Below are 20,661 nucleotides of genomic sequence, written 5' to 3' on the forward strand. Positions count from 1 at the left end.
GTTAGTTTTGCAGGTTTTTTTTACTTCACACTTTTTCTCCATTACACTCCACTGTTGACTGTTCTGAGTCCTTTTCCCATACCCCGACAGCACCCTTCACACGTTTGACCTGACCTTTTCCTTCATCTTTTGCACGAAACCTATCGCTTTACGCCACACCCATACAGCTTCTGTCGATCCAGTTATTGTTTGCCTCTTGTGCCCCCCCCCCCGTTAACTGATACCATCAACTCCCACCTTTCCTCTGGCATGGTTAGCTATTCTCCACTCCAAAAAAACCTTGATCTCCCCCCCCCCCCCCCCAAGCTTTCCAGTCATCCCCTCAAATCTTCAACCTATCCTAACCCTGACTACAGAGGTCTGGAATATTGTCATGGCCCAGCTTCGCTCCTTCTCCACAACTCCGTGTACAAGTCTTAATTCTGCCTTGCCCACAGCACCGAGGCACCCCTTAAGACCAGGGCAGTCTGTGCCTCTGCTTTAATCGGGGGGGGGGGGGGGGGGCGGAGGTTGCACCAACGAAACAGCCTGAAAGTCAGCACCATCTGAAGAAAACTTGGAAAGATCCAATAAAATTGATGGAATAACAATAGAAACCCCATCATTCTGACTTCACACATGATTACAGCAGATTTTCTAAAATAGCGAATGCTGCGTGTACCCCAACATGCGGTACCCCAGGTTTTCTGCTTTTTCATCAGAAAGCTAATTTTTTGATCGTCATAACAAATATTATGAAATAGAGTATTGTTTCACCAAAGAAATTCAGAGTTGTGTTTTTAAAAAAAAGTGTCCAGTCACATTTTCTCTCTTCCCTGGTGTGCTTTTGTGGCTATTCTCTTGAGCACCCCCCCCTCAACCTCATGCAAGGAACAACTATTCAAATGAGCCTAGATGGCCTTGACTTTGAAGGTAACAGTAGATTTTGTTTGTATCCACCTGCAGCTTCCTTGCTTAGTGTTAAGTTAGCTGATCTCACCTGGGGCAGCAGTTGTTGGGTGCCACAATTGCCACAATGAGGGCAAAATCAGCCAGCGTTCTTGCTCCTGGCCTCTGCTAGAAAACTAACATGATACTTGCTGCAGGTGGAACCAAGTATTGGGCTCAGCCGCAAGCATAATCTACATCCTGAAGTCTCGCTGATGAGCCAGACAGAATGGTCAACCATCAACAATCTTTTGGGTCACTCTGGACCTTGGTTGGAACAATCTACTTGGAGCCTTCAGTCAGATTGGTCCTTAATAGCACCATTGGGTGTGTACACTTGGGGGCAGCAGAGAACACAAGATGGGCAGTACCTCGTTCAGGAACAGTAACAATTAACGTGCAAGAAGCACCTAAATCATTTGTAATGGAAAGATTGTGATTCATATTCAATGAGTTGATCTATTTAGTTGAATTTCATTCACTGAAATCAATGGCTCTACCACACATATTGGTGTTTCGCTAGAAATCAGCTTTGGACTGAATAATAATAAGAAAGACAGATTCCAGCCATTCGTGCTGTAAGGTCCTTATCTATTTTAAACTTGGAAGCTGTTGCCCTCAATCACTGTTCTGCATCTGAGACAACTATACAACTGAGCAATCATTTCAAAAGACCTCACTCTAGGCTAAATGTACATGTCTTTGTGCTTTTAGTATTTCGCAGCATTATATCTGGTCTGTAGCATTTGGATATTGTTAGAAAACCTGAAGTGCATCATGGAACTCACCTGTTATTCATTCCACGACCAAAAAGTAGTAAGTGTGTGCTACATGCCTTGTTGAAAGTGCTTTGGATGAGACAAATTGTGTCTGCCTGTTCAGGTGGACGTTCAAGATCTCATGGCACTATTTGAAAAGAGAATGGAGTTTCTCCTGGTGTCCTAGCCGATAAATCTCCCAAATAAAATTAGCTGTTTCTGGGCATTGCTGTGCGTAAATTAGCTGTTGCTAATACACAGAATACACAGTTAATCCACTTTACAGTACATCCTGTGAAGCACTTTGAGAAGTCTTTAACAATGTGATAAGGAACTGTATCAAATGCCAGGATTATTATAGTAAAACATACTTAAGTCACTGCGTCTGAGAGTTCAGTGATAATTAAGCCTGCAATTTGATCAGCTTTATTATGTAAAGCTTATTTCAGTGTCACTGTATGAATCAATTAAAGTCAGAGGCAGATGAATTTTTCTGGACCTGTTGTATGAGAACTCACTTCTTCATTTCATACTGTTTCCCTAAAACGTACCTGGGCATTATTTGTGTGTGTGGGTGGGGGCGCGGGTGAGGGGGATATTTATCATTCTGATGTGCAAACTCACGAGTATGCCATACTCTTATTAAATATATGTAAACACTTCACTGATCAGAAACAATAGTTGCTGATTTGTTCTCAGAGCCATTAATAAATTCCTGACTACAGTTCGAGCCAGAGGTCCTGTAAAATAAAAATTATGAATGGTTTTTCTATCATTGGGAATGAACAATCACAGACTGTTGTCATTTGTCATATGTCATATATTACAGTTGTAATAGGATTCCTGCAGTCATGCAACTTTGACGAATGCTTTCACGTACATGGACTTAACCCTTTGAATGCTGCATTGTGCTTTGCAATAGCATCAGGATTCCCTATGACTTGAGGTTAGAGTTAAAATAATCCTTACATTTGATGTAGTGCTATTCACATCTGGAGGACATCTCCAAGAACATTACAGGATGTAGTGAAGTGTAGTCACCATGTATTTTGTAGGCGAATGTGACAGTCAGTTTGCGAACAGCTATGGCCCAAGTGAATGACCAATTCTGGGATTGTTGGCCAATATACTGGGAGAATCTCCCTCTTCTTTTGAATAGTGCGATGAGATCTTTAACATCCACCTAATCAGGCAGATGGGACCTCTGTTTAACATCCAACAAGATGTGCAGCACACACCTCACCATTGAATCAGAGTGTCAACCTTGAGTCCTGACGAGGGCTTTAAACCACAACCTACTGACTCGAGAGTCCTTCCACCTAAGGCAAGCTGACACACTGAGTTGGTGTGACACTATTTTGAAGGAGATTTCTTAACTGGTTCAGGGGAAAGCAGGGAGCAATGAGTTTCTGTTCCCAGGCACTGACATTGAGCTGTGATATGTGGGGAGATACTGAATGGAGGCTACATCGTTTTAACAGGGTGAATTGAGAGGGAAAATCAAATCAAAGAGAAAAATTCCTCCTGGACCTGAGTGTTCTCCAACCTATGGGTTGGAATTAAGCATTCTCTTTTTGTTCTTTAACCCCATCCTCTCCATACAATCTCACTCTCCCCTCACCCAGAATTCACTCTGCCCTCCAACCATCTTTATTCTCTCCACCCCTTCTTCACCCTCACCCTATTCTCCCCTCCAATCCATCGTCACTCTCCCCTCCAGCCATTTCCACTCTACACTGCCCAAACTACCTATCTGCAATCTCCATCTTTGTTTCCCACAATCTCAAGAAATGGACTTCCACACCAGACGGGGAAGTTAATTGGAAGAATCAGAGCAAGAGACAACCAAGTTGTCAGTTCAATAAGGGACAAATGATCTCTGTTGTGAGCACTCCCAGGTCAAGCAACAGTGCACATGGAGCATGAAGAGATCCGAAGGCTAAAATAGCTATATAATGGGACACAAGTGAAAGCAACATTTAAAATTTTGTCTTGTCCAGCAGTGACCCCACATGAATACAATCTGTACAACAAGGCATCAAACAATCTTGCTATCTTTCTAGTTTATGTGGAGTCCTGTAGCTCAGTGGTTAGAGCACCCGCTTTGCAAGTGAGAGACCTGAGTTCAATTCCAGGCAGAGGGCGAAACCTTGGGCAAGTTTCCTTACTCCACACAGAGCCTAATAATAATCCCTCCAAAAACAATAATAAATTGGTCATTTTCAATCTACGACTGTTTGTGGGACATTGCTATGCGCAATTGGCTGCCACGTTCGCCCACAAATATACAGTCAATTCACTTTACAGTATGTTCTGTGAAGTGCTTTGGGACGTCCTCCCGACGTGAAAAGCGCTATATCAAATGCAAGGATTTTTTTTTATTATTATTATTATGGAACCAACATTATTCCACATCTGTTTGGCATTACGGAACTGCTGTACAAACAAGTGTTTAAAAAGTAATAAAATTGAAGTCTGCAAAATAAAATTTTGTGCTGATTCACACTTCATGAAAATAGTTGATTTTTTTTTACTGGGAACTGTATTAGTAAAAACAGAAATAAATATAGAGACAGAATCAAATACCCATGGGATACAAAGATCTCTATGGCGCTGGAGCTAAACTGAAAACAGTAGACTTGATGAGTCAAGTTGCAGTTTCCATTTCCTTGCTTTCCTATGTTCTAAGTCTATTGTTCTGTAGCCTCGTGTTTTATGTTAAGAGAAAGAGAGATAGCTGTTAGAAGACTGAATAAGTTTTGTCTTCCAGCAGAGAGAGCAAGGTAAGCAAGTTGGACCAGTTCAGTATAATTAATCCCTATCCACTCTGCCAACTCAATGTACTCCTCTCAACAATTTCCGACTAATAAATAACATCCATTTGGTAAAGGGAATGGTCCTTAACTAAGGTTTTGCGGGATTCACACTTAAGTTCAGGTGATTTTATCAAGCAGAGCAGACCAACTCCCAACACAATCCTTAAAGAAAAGATGAACTCTTTGGAGCTAGGCTCGCTGTTTAGCTGCCTTGTGCAATGAATGTGCCACATTTTATTTCAAAACAGTTACAACAACAATTTGCATTTATACAGCGCCCACCATGTGCGTAATGCCTCCGAGTGCTTAAATATAGAAAATAAACTGAAAGATCAGTCTGTAAAGCAGACAAATTGATTATAGTCTTGTAGCTCAGTGGTTAGAGAACTCGCCTCGTGAGCGAGAAACCTGGGTTTGATTCCCGGCAGGGCAAAACCTTGGGCAAGTTTCCTTACTCCACATGCCTGATAATAATCCCTCAAGAAAAAAAACCAATAATAAAATTGGTCACTTCGATCCACAACTGTTTGTGGGACACTGCTGTGTGCAATTGGCTGCCACGTTTCGCCCACATATATACAGTCAATTCACTTTACAGTATATTCTGTGAAGCGCTTTAAGATGTCTAGAAGATGTGAAAAGCGCTATATCAAATGCAAGGATTATTATTATGATTTCAATTGAAATGTGGCACAGTTTCGATCAGATTGATTATGGCCTATGAACTACCACTAAAATACAACCAGATTGTACCATAGAGGGCAACGGAATGGAAAGAGGTCTGATGTTAGTGATGGTTTAGCCATCATTAAGGACATTGTACTTTTATTCACGAACATGTAAGGGACATTTCCCCTTCTGGGAAATGGATCTTTCACACTTCATTTTCCCATTTTTAACAGCACTCCAGGTCAGACAAAGCACCATTGGATGCAATACAATCTAAAGTGCGGGTCTACTCTGACCTACAATGTAATTCATAAGAGCATCTGCTGCACAAGACTAACATTTTTCACTTTGCACATCTGCCATCCTGTCGCCCCTCTTTGTCCCAATGACTGCCTAGTTAAGGAAAGTATTGTACTGGGAGGCCACTAGGCACTCAGTTGACAACACCCAAACATATTTCACATACAACCCTTACAGGTAAGAGAGAGGTCACTTTTCCCATCAGTCTGGGCTGGGTTTAAACCGAGGTTCCAACATACTGGCCCACAACATTAACTGGTCCCAGGGGACCATATTTACAGTGTGTGGCTGACCATTTTGTTTATCAAATGATGTACCAGAGAACATTGCATCAACTGTAGAAATCATACTCCCAATGGCTCACGGTTGCTCCAGCGGAGGTCTTGACACAAGAATGATGACCCATGGGGTGTAAACGAGTACTTTTATGAACGTTCCTTATCGCCTGCTTTCTTCTCATTCCCACCTAAAATTAATTGGTGACGTTTTTGCACTTTTATTATTTACGGCTCCAAGGACCCTGGGCCTGTCTGTGATACCTGGCCAAAATGATCATCAGTCAGTCGTGCTTAGCTGTTGAGCATTGCTGTTAATGGGGAGTAGAGGCAGTGGTGGTTGGGCGATGGGGGGAGAGTATTGACCTATGTCCACACCAGACCTGTGCTAAGCTCCACTTAGGGCAAAGGCTTTCTTTCTGAGCAGTGGGAGAGAGAGAGAAAAGCCAATTATCAGTTATTACAATAGATTAGTGGAGTGCTTAGACATAAACTGATAAATGCACACACAGAATCATGCAGCTAAATTGAGACACACCCAGGCATACAAATGACAATGACAGATCCAGACAACCACCACCACACACACTGGTATTCGATGTACATTTTCAGGTAGGTGTGCTTATTCCTTCCTCACCTGCAAATGAATTATTACAGCACTGCATAGGTCTGTGGGTGTGGGGGGAAGATAGTGATACACAGGCGCACGTTTCCATTCACAGACAATATTTAGGAGGAGTGTGAGAAAGATGGATTTTTTGCAATCACATTGCACACAGAGACCAAATGCGAGTGAGTGAGTGAGTGAGTGAGTGCAAAATCAAAGTAACTGCAGGCAGGCGAGGGTACAATATTGGAAACAAGTGCAGAGGGCGAACAATGCAGCGTTTGTGGAGGGCAACGGGGCTTTAAAAGAGGCTCTCGGAGTGTCAAACTAATTATAGCAAACCAATGAGCTGAGCGGCTCGGGGGGAGCCTGAGCTCTTGGAGCTGAGAGGACACGAGGGAAAGACGGCGCAGTGGAGTCAGGACTCGCACTCTGAGCAGAGTCAGTGTGTGTGTGTGTACGTGTGCGTGTGGTGTGCAGTGTGTGCAGTGTGTGCGTAACAGGGAATGCACCCAATTTTTTTTTGCACCCAAACCCACCACCTTTGAAGAGGGCTTTCTTATGTGAGACGTTGCACATTGCAGGGAGACAGACCCTCCACCACCCCCCTCCAACCCACCCACCCACCCACGAGAGTCTCTTTCCGGAGTTCCCAGAAGAAGATGCACTAAAAGACCACCCCCCCCCCCCCCCCCCCCACCCCACCACCCACCCAAAAAAAACTTTGCAAACTTTTTTTTTGGTGTGTGTGCGTGTGTGTGTGCGCGCGTGTGGACAATTTTGCAAGTCAAAAAGTTTTTTTTTGTTGGTTGGAAAAGAGAGAGAAAAGAAAATCGTCGGGGCTGGGAGATCGGATACAGAAGCAAGTTGTGTGTGTGTGTGTGAGTGTGTGTGAGTGTGTACCTGGCGATGTGCAAATGGGTTTGGAGGTATTAACGCGTGTCCTGGTGCTCCTCCTGGTTGCATTTGGTGGGGTTCACCTGAGATCTCCCAGTTGTCATGAAGTCAGGACCGCCTTCCAACTTCGCCAGATCGGACCTCTCAAGTTTGTGCCCGACATCCCAGGCACCGGTTAGTTTCTCTTTTTTTTTTAAAAATTTTTTTTTTAATTTGCAAAAAAAATTAGACCTTTTCCTGTGTTGTTCCCTCTTTTAACGCACGTCGCTCATTTGCGCTGTTGCATTCTGTTCTCGGTTAACGCACTCACTCGTGCGTTATGGGCAGCAAAAAAAATTGTTGCATTATTGAGGTTGTTTGAGCTTCAGGAAGAAAACGGTGGGGTTGGGGGGTGTGGGCACTGGGGGTGGGCAATGGTCAGGGTCGTGCATTGGATGTTCTTAAACTTGTCGGGGAAGTTAATGGTTCAAGAGATGGATTTCATCGCCAGCTGCTTAATAATAATAATAATAATAATCCTTGCATTTGATATAGCGCTTTTCACGTCGTGGAGGACGTCCCAAAGCGCTTCGCAGAACACATTGTAAAGTGAATTGACTGTATATTTGTGGGCGAACGCGGCAGCCAATTGCGCACAGCAATGTCCCACAAACAGTCGTAGATTGAAAATGACCAATTTATTATTGTTTTGGTTTGGTTTTGGAGGGATTATTATTAGGCTCTGTGTGGAGTAAGGAAACTTGCCCAAGGTTGCGCCCTCTGCCTGGAATTGAACTCGGGTCTCTCACTTGCAAAGCGAGTGCTCTAACCCTGAGCTACAGGACTCCACATGCTTCATGTACAGCGACAAGCAGACTGTTATTGCAAGGGTAGGTGACATTGAACAGAAAAGGTGTTGGATCAAGATTTAAGCGATGGTCACTTCTTTTTTAAACTGGGTCAAAATAGTCGAATGTCCGTCTCTGCCACGGAATATAATTGTTAAGAGTATCATCTGTGGCCAAACACATTCCTCCCGAGCCAGTGTAACGTCAGGGTGTATTTTAACTCTAACAGCTGATTTTAGTTTTCATACCTCCCGAGTTGAAATTCAATAGGAGCTGCTGAATGATCACTATCTTACTGCTTCCAGGACTCTTGGTGAAGTGTTCTGACTGTCTAAAGCGTTCGCTATGTTGTAAAGGTGCACTCAAGACTATTTCATGCAAAAATGTCAGAAATGTCGAATTTAAAGGGTTAATAGCCCAGCTGGACTGACTCGTTTGCTTGTGCTTTCAAATCAGTGATAAAACCTGTTCAAAAGATGATGGCCAGAATGTCCTCATATCCTGGGTGTAACACCAGCTTCTGTAATATAGTCTTAGAGGTGACCACCATTATACAGTCTGATAGTTGCATAACCTCCAGAAGTACACACAAACACACACTGGGGACCCAATCTTTGACTTTTGCCAAACTGTGCCTAAAACTCTCCTAAATGAGGTAAGTGGGGGTGTTTCTCTAGTGAGAGAGTGTGCAAGACACAGGTAATCCACATATGTAAGTGATATGCATAACAACAAAAGTATGTTTGTATAGCGCCTTTCATGTCGGGAGGACATCTGAAGGCGCTGGGCAATCAGTGTTTTGGACCCGAGCTGGGGATCGGGGAGGGCGGAGGGCAGGGTGGGGGAAGGAGGGTGACTGAAGGCATAGTTGAAGAGGAAGGTCTTGAGACGGTTTTTGAAGGAGGCAGGGGAGCGGGTGAGGTGGAGGGACTGGGAGGGTGGGAGCAGAGTGGCAGAAGGCCTGCCTGCCAATGGTGGGGAGGGCACGTGAAGCAGGCCGGAGCCCACTGAGCGGAGGGAGTGGGCAGGTTGGTAGGGAGTTGGGAGGTCACAGAGAATGGGGGGAGCAAGGCCATGGAGGGCTTTGAAGGTGAGGACCAGGATCTTTAACTGTGTTCTCTGTGTGATGGGAAGTCAGTGCAAGTTGGGCGAGAGTGGGGATGATTGGGTCTCGGAGCCTGGTGCGGGAGAGGACACAGGCTACCGAGTTCTGGATGATCTGTAGTCTATGGAGGGAGGAGTTGGGGAGGCCGACTGAGTAGAACCCTGCCTGGTTTAGATACTCAAGCACAGTGATGGGTTTTTGCTTGTGTCACTCAACCGATTTCCCCCCCCCAAAAAAAAGGACCAACAGTGAGCACCTTAATGCTACAGAAAAATTAGAAACGTGAATTGTTTCCTTCTGTAAGATACCATCAGATATAGAAATCACTTGTGCTCAGTGCACCAAGAGTCACAGGCACATTATCTCCAGGGGGATAGTGAGAGGCAACTGTATTCAAGTCTCTATCATTCGGTATCTCCAAATCCATTTATTTTCCAAACCGGATAGTGCACAAACTAGAGCCAAGGAAATTGAATGAGACTTTGATCTCCCAGATTTCTTGCTGTTGTCAATCGACTGCTGAGTGAAGTTTGGGAGTAGATGCTCCCTTTGGGAAATACTTGTTTTCACCGCTGTTTAAATTAACAAGGCATTTCCATACTCATAATCACAGGGTTGAGTTCAGAGACTCGGTGGGAAACAAATCTGTAAGCTACATGTGTTAGTAAAATCTTGCTGCACCACGGATATCGTGTTTTTTTTAAAAAAAGTAACTTGTAATAGCTCCTCTGATAGCTCAGTTGGTAAAATCACAAGACAGTGTGGAAATGAGCCAATACAGAAGAGGACAATCTCTGGTTACCTCTCTGATATGTTTGCTGTCTGCTGACTCTCCAGTGTTACAACTGAGTTTCTGAGCTGGAACACCAGCTCCTCATCTCTCATCAGGATTATATGTTCTTCTTACTTTGGATTAGTCATTGGTCCCTATGCCAGCTTCTTTGAATGATTTAGGGCTGTATGTCTGGCCACAGACTGTCCCACTGAAAATAATGGAAATTCCAGCAGTTCGCAGGACTTAGATTGATGGAACCTCCAACTGAAACAATAATTTAGTACATGTTTTGAACCAAATGCTTTCAGCTGTTCTAGTTCAAATGATTGCCTGGTTTTGAGGGGTAGAGGGAAAGGGGGCAGACTACCTGCTGATGTGTTTGCAATGTAAAGCACTATTATGCCGCTTTCTTTGCTGCAGTGAATGAATTTCCTGACTTGTTTGATTGCGTTCTGCTCAGTGAATATGACGATGAGCTCACAATCAAAGGGAAAAATACAAGGCTCCAATTAACTGTTTCTTCAACCCCTCCCCTCCTGAAGGAGATTTCATTCCGTTTCTGGTTCAGTAACTCAACCAACTGCTATTGTTCATGTGTGAGGCTTGACGGCGAATGTTGGCAGGCTCCTTCACATCACAGTTAAACTCAGTCTTGCCCTTTCGTCTTGTCCACATACACGTGCAACTTCCAGTGGGGTCTTTGTAAAGCAATCAGGAGTCCAGACTGATTATCTCTACCTTGTCCCTAGCTCAGTGGCATTAAGGTCAATTGTAGTGCCCTGACTCAGCACAGCCTGGGACTGAAGCACTTGAACACTGAATGTTTCAATCTATGCAATTTGGAGTCCCTGTAATGCGTTGGATAGAGCACTCACGTCGCAAGTGAGAAGACCTGGGTTCGATTCCTGGGCAGGGCAACATGTTAGGCAAGTTTTGTTACTCCAACCACCTCTGTTTACCAGCAGTAAGTAGGAACCCGGTTAGTCGATTGGCAGATCGCTTTTCCGGGGCTAATAATCCCTTCAAATTTTTTTTAAAAAAATAATAATTTAGTCACTCATTCCACAACCACTTGTGGGATACTGCTATGAGCAATTGACTGCCCACATTATATACAGTCAATTCACTTTACAGTATATTCTGTGAAGCGGTTTGAAACGTCTCGAAGACGTGATTAGACGCTGTATCAAATGCAAGGATTATTATTATAACCACTATTTAGCAAAACTTGGGCAAGCAGGTCGAGACAATGCCTGCTAATCCCATGCAAACTGCACTTGTGGTGACCCACTAGGATGGCATTGCTATCCGTGCACTGGGAAAGAACACCTTTCCAGGATCCCAGCTTAGCGAGACAGGTCTCTCTGGCCTTCAATCTGTAGTTGTCTGAATGAAATGTTAAATCATTATCTTAACCCTCTCCCCAGATCACAGTCCTTTGCTGGTAACATGGTCTGTGACATCCCAGATGTAAAGCACATTGTTCATGGCTCCCTCACTAATTGAGTAACAATGTGACATGCCCCTCATTAGAGTATGTTTGTATAACTCCCAAAGACCATGTCAAAAGGTCCTTGTGGTTTATTTGGGAAGACTTTAAGCAGACAGAGACTCCCAGACTGTCCGCTTCAATAACTGAACTCAAAGGGCACTGCATTGGTTGCCAAGGGCTTGCTTACTTGTCAGCAGACAAGAGATATCTGCCACTTCTTTTGTATTCTGGCTTTCGTTTTTATTTTTTTAATGCTTTTATGGTGATGTTCAGAAAAGCTGCCCTTTATTCATCTCTAATTGTACATATCTCTGGCTTAATGATTGCAGCCAACACGGTTAGCTCCGAGATCCCTGTCCGTGCCTATGACAAGCCTTAGGCGGCCCTACAGATGATTCAGACTTGTCTTCTCTTCCTTTTCCCTTCCTCTGTTGGGAGCTGTTTCTTGGGAAACTGGGGTATAAGCCGGTCTAGATCCCCATTCATGTCAGCGAGTTTCACTGTGCTCAGCTCCACCGCTGTGTGCATTTTACTTTTAACTAAGACTTGTTTCAAAATAATTGACTTGTGGCACTAGACATAATCATGATCGTGCTTCCCAATATTGAATTTGAAATGGATTGGTGATGTGGCCAGTGTGGTTAAAGGGGAGTTAAATTAATAATAATCCTTACATTTGATATCCTGCCTTTCACATCTTGAGGACATCTCAACACCCCACAGGATGTACTGTAAAGTGCAGTGACTATTTTGTGGGTGAAGGCGGCAGCCAATTTGCATATAGGAATGTATCAGAAATAGTCATGGAGTTGTTATAGAGCGAGTTGAAAGGTGACCACTGCTGTGAAAGGATAATAAAACCGATTATACATTAGTCCATGATAATTTTAAATAATTGTATTGAGCTCTTTGGTCAGACGGGTTGAAAGCGGGGATTATGAGGCTGCATTATGTCTGCCAAATATCTCCCTAGCTAATTGAGTCATGCAGTTTTGTCTCATACCGAATGATATGTCTCAAGGCTGAACCAATCTTGTCACAAACTGGTGTGCCAGCTTCTCTGGCCGATGGTGTTACCATGGTGCAGTGAGGCAGCAGCGTGTGGGATGGTGCCTACCATCATCATCAACAACAGTTTGCATTTATATCATGCCTTTCATATGGGGTAACATCTCAGAGTGCTTAACAAGGATGGAGTTTACTGCAGAGAGGGGGGAGGTCACTGTTGGTGCAGTCGAAGGGGAAGGTCTTCAGGCTCTGAAAGTGGAACAGAAGAGGGCAAGCTGGAGGGATTGAGATAGCAAGTTCCATAGTTTTGTTCCTTTTCAACTGGGAGGGACATTTGAGACTCTCCAAACTGAACTGAGTTTTTTTTTTAGTTGGCTAATCTTCCTCCCCTCACCCACCCTCTCTAATCAAAGAGAGAGAGATGACCAAAGAATGCCAAGCAAGGAGATTAGCTGAAAATATTACTATTTAGCAGTTTATCAAGATTTGCATCACGTTTTTATTTCTTCCCTAGCAAGACACGGTGTCTGTCCTGGGCGATTTTAGACTCATTAAGGCAGTACCCTCCAATCCCAACTCACACACATAAACTATACAGAGACAACAAAACTCAACACTTCCTGCAAACAAAATAATTGGATGAAAGTGATTATATAAATATCATATGGGAAAAATGCATATTGTTAATTGTCATAGACTCTATAAATTCCCCTGGGAAAGGGGAGTGTTCCTTTGTACAAATATATTTTTACATTTTTAAGTGAGGGGGCTCATTTTTAATGCATCTGAGTGAAGTGTATGCTTTTAAAATGTCATCATCTTGTAAATATTTTACGAAGAACATATGGATACCATGTGCATTGGAGGGGAATCCATCTGGAGCAGCCACCTTTGGGCTACCAGCTGCCCTATGTTCTCAGTAAATGTGTTACAGCTTCTCTGATCAGATTGTTACTGAGGCCTGCGGAGCTAGGGTTGTGTAAAGTCTCGTGGTGCTGTATAGGTTTGGTAGAAATCGACTAACAACCGGGTTCCTACTTATTGCTGGGTAAACAGAGACGTGTGGAGTAAGGAAACTTGGCCAATGTTTTGTCCAGCCCAGGAGTAGAACTTCTTGCATTGCAGAGGATGTAAACTCAAGCGCTGAGTTCCACGATGCAGGAGGAAGAATAAAATAATGTTTGAGAAGGTTGACTAGTATCTGTGTGCACACAGATTCACCCACAAAACCACACAGTCACTACACTTTCAGCACTCTATATCCTGTGAAGAACCTTGAGATGTCCTCCTGACGTGAAAGCTGCAAAACCAAATGTAAGGATTATTATCTTCAAATTCATTCACTGTTGAATCCTCCCAGATGTTGATCTGTGACTGAGTGAGAAAGTGTGCAAGAGCAAGGAGCTGCGATTCTTCTTTCCTTTCTCTGTTTCTTTTCCTCAATCAAATGTTGTCAGACTCAGACTCGGCTATATTACAGCCCCCGCTGCCTTGCTGGAGGGCCCTTGTTTAAAAAGCCAATGGGTTTCCCAGCTAATCCAATCCTTCACGGCTCAGTTGAGTCTTTCCCAGTTCCTGAGCAGAGTCTTGCTTTATGTTATTCCTGAATGTGATTGATTCCACTGCATCTAATCCTCTCGCCTCCAATAATCTGATCAAGAAGTTCATTTGATGGAGTTGCTGGGGTGGGGGTGAGGGGGAGAAAGAATTAAGGGGAGAATCCATAAAGCCTTTAAACCTTAAAGAAGCAATGTGTCATAAAGTCACTAAAGCATTATTGATGTGTGTCCGGCCCAGCCTAACAATCTGTGCTAAAGTTCTTTCTTATGCTAGTTCTTTTATAAATGCAATTTTATTGATTCACTGTCTTGCCAGCATTAAAAGGATTAGCATGGTAAGAACCGTGACTCTATCTCAGCACGCAGTTAGTCTGGGGTGGCAGTAATTTAAAACAGTGTTCCTTTTTGAAACACTTGTCAAAGTACTAAGTTGAACCACTGCAATAATTCCTTCAGTTTAAAGGGCCTTTGCCTCCTTTCTGATAGTGAGAGCCATTGCAATGTTGAAAAAGGAGGGAGATATGAAGTTTGACTTTATAATCAGTCAATCTTATGGTTGCAATGGCAAATCAGATGGTTAAAGTATTTGGTGATAGCCGTTGTAGCAGACAGCATAAATAGGTTCAACACTTCTTTCAGGAAAGAGAGAGAAATTGATGGTTATGGTTGTGATTGAGAACTATCTTGTTAGGCTCCTGTCCCATAAAAGTTCTTATGTAAGATAGTGAAAGGTTGTTGGAACTTGCAATAGGCTGACAGCACAAATTTGATGGTAATCTCAATCCAAGAATTTATAGGATCCTTTTTTGAAATTCAATGTGAAATGTAGACAAAAAATGTGACGAAAGATTAGATGCAGAAAAGGATATACCTTAGTAATTGGGGCTTGATATTGCTTTTGTTTGGCTGCCTCGTTCCCCTCGCTTCACTGTGCTTTTGATGCTGATTGTTTTTTTGTCTCTCTTTTATTGAAGATGAGAATTTACACATCTGTCTACACAAGGGGCCAACCTGCTGCACAAAGCGGATGGAGGACAGGTACCAAGTGGTGGTTCGCAGAGAAGTCCTACAGAACATCCAGTCACTGAGCTTTGAACTGAAATACAGGATTTCACAGAATAACATAGCTTTTCAAGGTAGGAATGATTTTGGGGGAAAAAAAAGTCTTCACTCCACAAACTACCCGTTTCGGTTCACCGAATGGGCGCATCTCTGGTTATAGAGCAGTTGCAGCATTTCATCTCTTCCAGTTGTTCTTTCAAAGGATTGGATGAAAAGCAAGATTGAGGATTCATCAGCTGGATCTTTAGGTAGAGACATGCTGAGAAATTCGGTTTATGGTCTGTGTTAAGTTAGTTGTTTGCTGGACAGAAACTGGGGCACTGAATAAAGTTACACTTCAGTTTTTGCTTTAACTCGTGAATTCATAGAATCTTCCACCGCAGAAACTACCTGTGCTGGTGCTTTTCCTCCATGTGACATGGGATCGCAACTAAATCCAGTGCCTGTCTGCCGCCCCTATACTCTTTAATATTTCTTGTTTTTAACATTGCATCTGTGTGAATAGATGTAATATAAATGCAACCGATTCTAAACCACATTTCAATTTTAAAATGTAAGTTTGAATGTTCTTGGGCGATCTTGGCGTGCCCTTAAGGTTTTTAATGCTAAGCACTTTTCCTGGCAGGGGTCTCAAGAATGCCTTTGTGAGCATTAACTGCTTGTTTTTTCTCCCTGTTAACTGACGCACTGCAGATTTTAATCTGCAATCTTCATGTATGCATGGGTTAGTGCGGCCTTAGGACATTAGAGGAAGCCTCACACTCAATTCTTTCATAACTTTATAACCTAACCAGCATTTGCAAATCCCAGAAGTCTCCTAAGCCCCAGCTGAGAACAATTGGAGTGGGTAATAACATTTTGGATTCCTGCTCTTAATGTTTGATGCTGCACCACTTACTGTGGAATAAGAGTTATAACTGTGCTGGTGGGTGTACAGACACAGCCTGCCGGTATGTCCAGTATATATTTTTATACTAAAATTATTTTATGTGTGGATTTCTTTTCCGCCTCTTTGGGTGTTAGTGTTTTATTTTGGTCATTTGTTTATCCATTCTTATTTAAATAACTTGGGTTTGGTGGGCGAAGCGTATGGCAAGAGAAATTTAATCCATTGTTTGATAATAGTTAAATTCAAATGCTGGAATCTGTCTCCCTCTGGTGACTTGGCAGAGATCAAAAATGAGCTGCACAAAATTCACTGACTGGCACTGTTTGCCAACCCACTGGGACTTTTCACATGAGGGAAAGGGGAATAGAAGGGTATATGAGGAAGCAAGGAATAGTTGGAGTCTTGTGAAGTATAAGCACCAGCATGGACTGGTTAGATCGAATGGCCTGATTCCGTGCTGTACATTCTTTGTAACTTCTGAGAGATCTGATTTTTGTTGGATATTTCAATCACAATGTTGGGCACATGTATATCATGATAAAAGCTCATGAATTGAGGTGTCCTGGCTCAGAGCAATATACCAATTTAATGCTCTATGCACACACACACTCGGGTATCCAGCCGAAGAGTATTGTACTAATTTTCTGCCCGATTGGCTCTTGGCTGAATTGCCAAGAGCATTGTGCCAATACACTGTTCTACTTGTTCTGCTCTACATGGGCTTTTCTGAGGGACCGAGCACATTACCTTCCATGAACACTTACCGTTATGCATATTGTAAAGTTAGCCATGCGTCAATTAAAACTTAGCAGCCCAAGTGCTGTACCAGGCACAGCTGGACATTTTACAATAGTGAGCCTAACTTTAATTAGTGAGGTGCACAGAGATGTGAATTTGTCTGAAATGCCTGTGGTCTGCAAAAGCAGCTGTCTATAGGAATAGCTGAATATTAGGAACAAATGACCTTCTTGACCTCATATGTGTTCAGGGTTCAGTTCAAAGGCCTACATCCAGGGCAACTCCTTCGATGCTTATTCCACTGATTCATGTCCCACACGGTTAGAATGATACTGATTGGGGTGAACAGGGATTCTTTGGAAAATGACTCTTGAGTGCAACTCAGATGCTACCTCATAGAGGTGTATAAAACTTTAAATGGGATTGAAAATATAAAGCCAATAGAACAGAGGAGATAGATTTAGAGTTGTAAAGGTCAATTTCAGGACAGATACCAGGAAGTTTTTCTTTACGCAGAGGATAATCAATGACAGGAACAGGTTGCCAGGAAAGTTGATAGAGGCAAGGATAGTGGACTCCTTTAAAAAAGCAGTTTGATGCAGTGTTGGAGGGATGAGATTGGATGGGCCAACGGGCCTTCTTCACTCAGACTGATCATGTAAAAATGACACCTCTATCTAGTTATTACATTGAGCATCATCTCCTGGGTTCAGATGGAGTGTGCTGGCTGCTGATGCTTAGTCTGGGGGAATATAGGTGGGATCTGTATGTTAATCTGGCCTTTGGCTGAATCCTATGTTTTGATTCTTGTACTCAGTCGAGCTGGAAGCTTTGCAACAGCCAACTCAGGTGTAAATGTGAAACAAAGCAGCAATTCGCAACTCAAAAGCCTCTGTACATGCACAGTTCTTTACATCAGTGCCATGGATTGTGCTCCATAGTGTGACTTGGATTAAATCCAATGCACAATGGGCTATGGTGTTTGTGTGTTTCTGTTTGAAATGCCTCTGCAGGAGCCAGCAATATAAACTCGCATTAAAAATCCTGTCTGGCCATGTTGTGGTTGGAGGAGGGAACCGGGGTGGGGGCTGGCAGGGTGGGGGGTGGAAAGAGGAGAGAAAAAAGAGTGAACTTGTGTTCAATTTGGTTTAAACTCCAAAGATGTTGGCAAGTAGACTGCATCATTAAATGTTTCTCTGTTGTTGGCAGAAGATTCAGTCATTATGATAAAAATAATAATAATCCTTGCATTTCATACAGCACCTTATCCCGTCATCGAGACATCTCAGAGCTCTTCACAGAGTACACTGTAAAGTGAATTGACTGTATGTTTTGTGCGTGAATTACGCCCACAAAATATAATTACAAAATTAAGCTGGCAGAACTGTACTATGGGAGACTTTCTGAAACGTTTGATCCTCTTTTGATGGTTTTTCTTCTGCTGAATGGGAGAGGTTGCTTGTCCCATTCTTGTAAGTGTCAAAAACAACACAATATGGTCTTGTTACTGAACAATGTCAGCTGCCTCCAAGGTCTGATCTTATTCTCTCACCGGAATGCAAACAGGTGGAGTGTGTGAAATCGGAGCACTCAGTGAGAGCTCTCATTAATGCATATCACAGGCTAATTTGAGAGGAAACAGTGCTGTGACTTCTTACTGAGAGACCGAATGGCTCCCTTTTATTGTAATACTCTCCTGATGTGAAGCACAATATGAATGTGAGGTACAATGGGCGACTTTGAAATTGAGACTGAATACAAAAACCATTCAGGTATTTTGAGCAGGTTTCGATTCTCTGCGAGTCAACACGTAATAAAACAGATTTCTCCCTCTGGCTCTGATGGTAACAGGCACTGCCTAGTTTTGATCTCAGACGTACAGACAAGAAGGGCCATGCTTTGAAGCCCAGTCTGTGCAGAGTTAGCTGACCTTTTTCAAGGTAAAATAGGATGCTACAACTTATCTCAATGCCCTGATTTAATAATAATAATAATCCTTGCATTTGATATATCGCTTTTCACTTCGGGTGGACGTCCCAAAGCGCTTCACAGAACACACTGTAAAGTGAATTGACTGTATGTTTGCCCACAAATATACAGTCAATTCACTTTACAGTGTGTTCTGTGAAGCGCTTTGGGACATCCTCCAGACGTGAAAAGCGCTATATCAAATGCAAGTATTATTATTATTATTAGTTGAAAAAGATGCCAATTCCTGCCTGTGATTATTGTCCAGTGTCCCCTGTTGGAAAGTATGTGCAGGATACCTGATGAGGATTGAATATAGGTTAGCTGTGATGTCTTTATATAATAATTGAATAGTGTGTTGACATCCACTAGTGTGTATCATGGGGTGTGTGGAGCACCAGTGAGCAATGTAATGGGAATTTGTTCTCATGTAACAAAATTAACATTGTGATAGGGATTTCCCTGGTATAAACAAATACTGATGAGGTATGGAAACTCAGATCAAACCCAAGCTCGAACATCAACGCGTTCAATAGGAAAATAAATTGTGATCACCCTCTCAACTGTTTTACATCTTGTTTCTCTTTGGCACTCACTTCGGCCAACTCTAGTTACAGCTGAAAAAAAGTTTCACTGATGGTTTAGAACATTTCAGCATTTCATTCCAATAGCTTATGCTGAAATTTCACAAATTATCTTCCATAACAATACCTTGTAAGTAAAACTTGGTGAATTGCCAAGAGGGTGATCTTTTGGCTTGCATTTATTTGATTTTTTCCAAGTTTTCCTCTGTCCTAGCATATTAGTGGAATGAATGATGATGATGATGGACTGAACTGGGAATCAACAGCGTTTTTCCATGCCGAGAATGAGCATTCTGGAATTTTTCTGAATCATCCTCTTCTGTGGTACAATGATCAAGAGACTTGTAGAACTGACAAAATCTTATTGAAACACTTTCTGGCTTCTGTGTGTACTTATCCCTTTAGGCCTGGCTGTCATCACTATCAGCGATAGATTGTCAACCTGCTTGGAGCTGGTAATACTGTAGCTCCGCCAACGTTGCTCACATCCAGAGGCTTTTTTTCAGAAAACAAAATACTGAATGATTGCATAGAAATTGATCAATAAGGTTAAAAAAAATTATTATTCTAAGCAGTTTGCTTCCTATTTTAAATGTTTGTCTATGTCATGCTGTACAGCAGATGATTCATGCCAAGTAATAGGGTCTCTAAGGTAACAATATTCGCAACACATGCTTGCTGTGTTAATTGCAACATCTGGTTTGAAATTGAAAAACGATGAGTTTTGAATCCCGGATTACGGCCGACACTTCTTTCCTTTCTTTTTTGGGGGCTTTTCAGGACTTTTCACAGACAAATTGAGCCTGAAAGCAAAACAAAAGTTGCCTTTTTTCTTGCATGTCAAAATTGTGAATTACAATCCAGGAGATGTACAATACAACACAGAAGTTGTAATTGGCACAATTTGGTTTGCAAATATTGCATCTTAGAGCCTATCATTACAAGCTGCATTTTTGCAAACTGGCTACTCGGAGTTCTACCACATCTGCTGCGATACCGTTAGTGTTTTGGAATGTGATTTGCAGGTTACAAGGCTGGATATAGATTCATGATAATCAAATGTGATATTATTGCTTCTAATAGCAGGTATCACCTTCCTACACAGTCCCTTCTTCCCCTAAGTGCTGTGGTATTGTTCTACTCGGCTACTTCCAGGGGCCACACCAACTGAAAATTGACCGAAGGCAAGAGAGTCAAAGTGTCAAGTCATTGCAAGATGGAAAGTGGAGGACATGGACTGAACTTTCAGAATGATTTAACTTTAATTACATTTTTCTTCCTGACCTTTCAAATGCTATATCTGGCCAGTGTGGAACAGGATCTGAGAACCTTCCTATGTAATAAAATCAGTATTAATTTAAGTGTTGCTTTGTGCCCTTGCTCATAGATGGGAGAGAGCAAGAGT

General features: G+C 42.5%; 1 protein-coding gene across 3 annotated transcripts in view; it reads left to right on the forward strand.

Moving 5' to 3' along the window:
- Positions 1-20,661, forward strand: part of LOC103188800 (glypican-5-like) — a 176,148-nt gene that overhangs the window by 19,018 nt on the left and 136,469 nt on the right. For 2 of the 3 annotated variants that reach the window (XM_042339023.1, XM_042339024.1), the window contains exons 1-2: positions 7,163-7,423; positions 14,990-15,151. In XM_042339023.1, the coding sequence (XP_042194957.1) occupies positions 7,270-7,423; positions 14,990-15,151 (316 nt within the window). In that variant the 5' untranslated portion in view covers positions 7,163-7,269. Of the gene's footprint in view, positions 1-7,162; positions 7,424-14,989; positions 15,152-20,661 lie in introns of those variants that run through there. The other variant, XM_007909017.2, reaches the window with a different exon arrangement.

Source organism: Callorhinchus milii, unplaced genomic scaffold (assembly GCF_018977255.1).
Source record: "Callorhinchus milii isolate IMCB2004 unplaced genomic scaffold, IMCB_Cmil_1.0 Scaffold11, whole genome shotgun sequence".
Classification (NCBI taxonomy): domain Eukaryota; kingdom Metazoa; phylum Chordata; class Chondrichthyes; order Chimaeriformes; family Callorhinchidae; genus Callorhinchus; species Callorhinchus milii.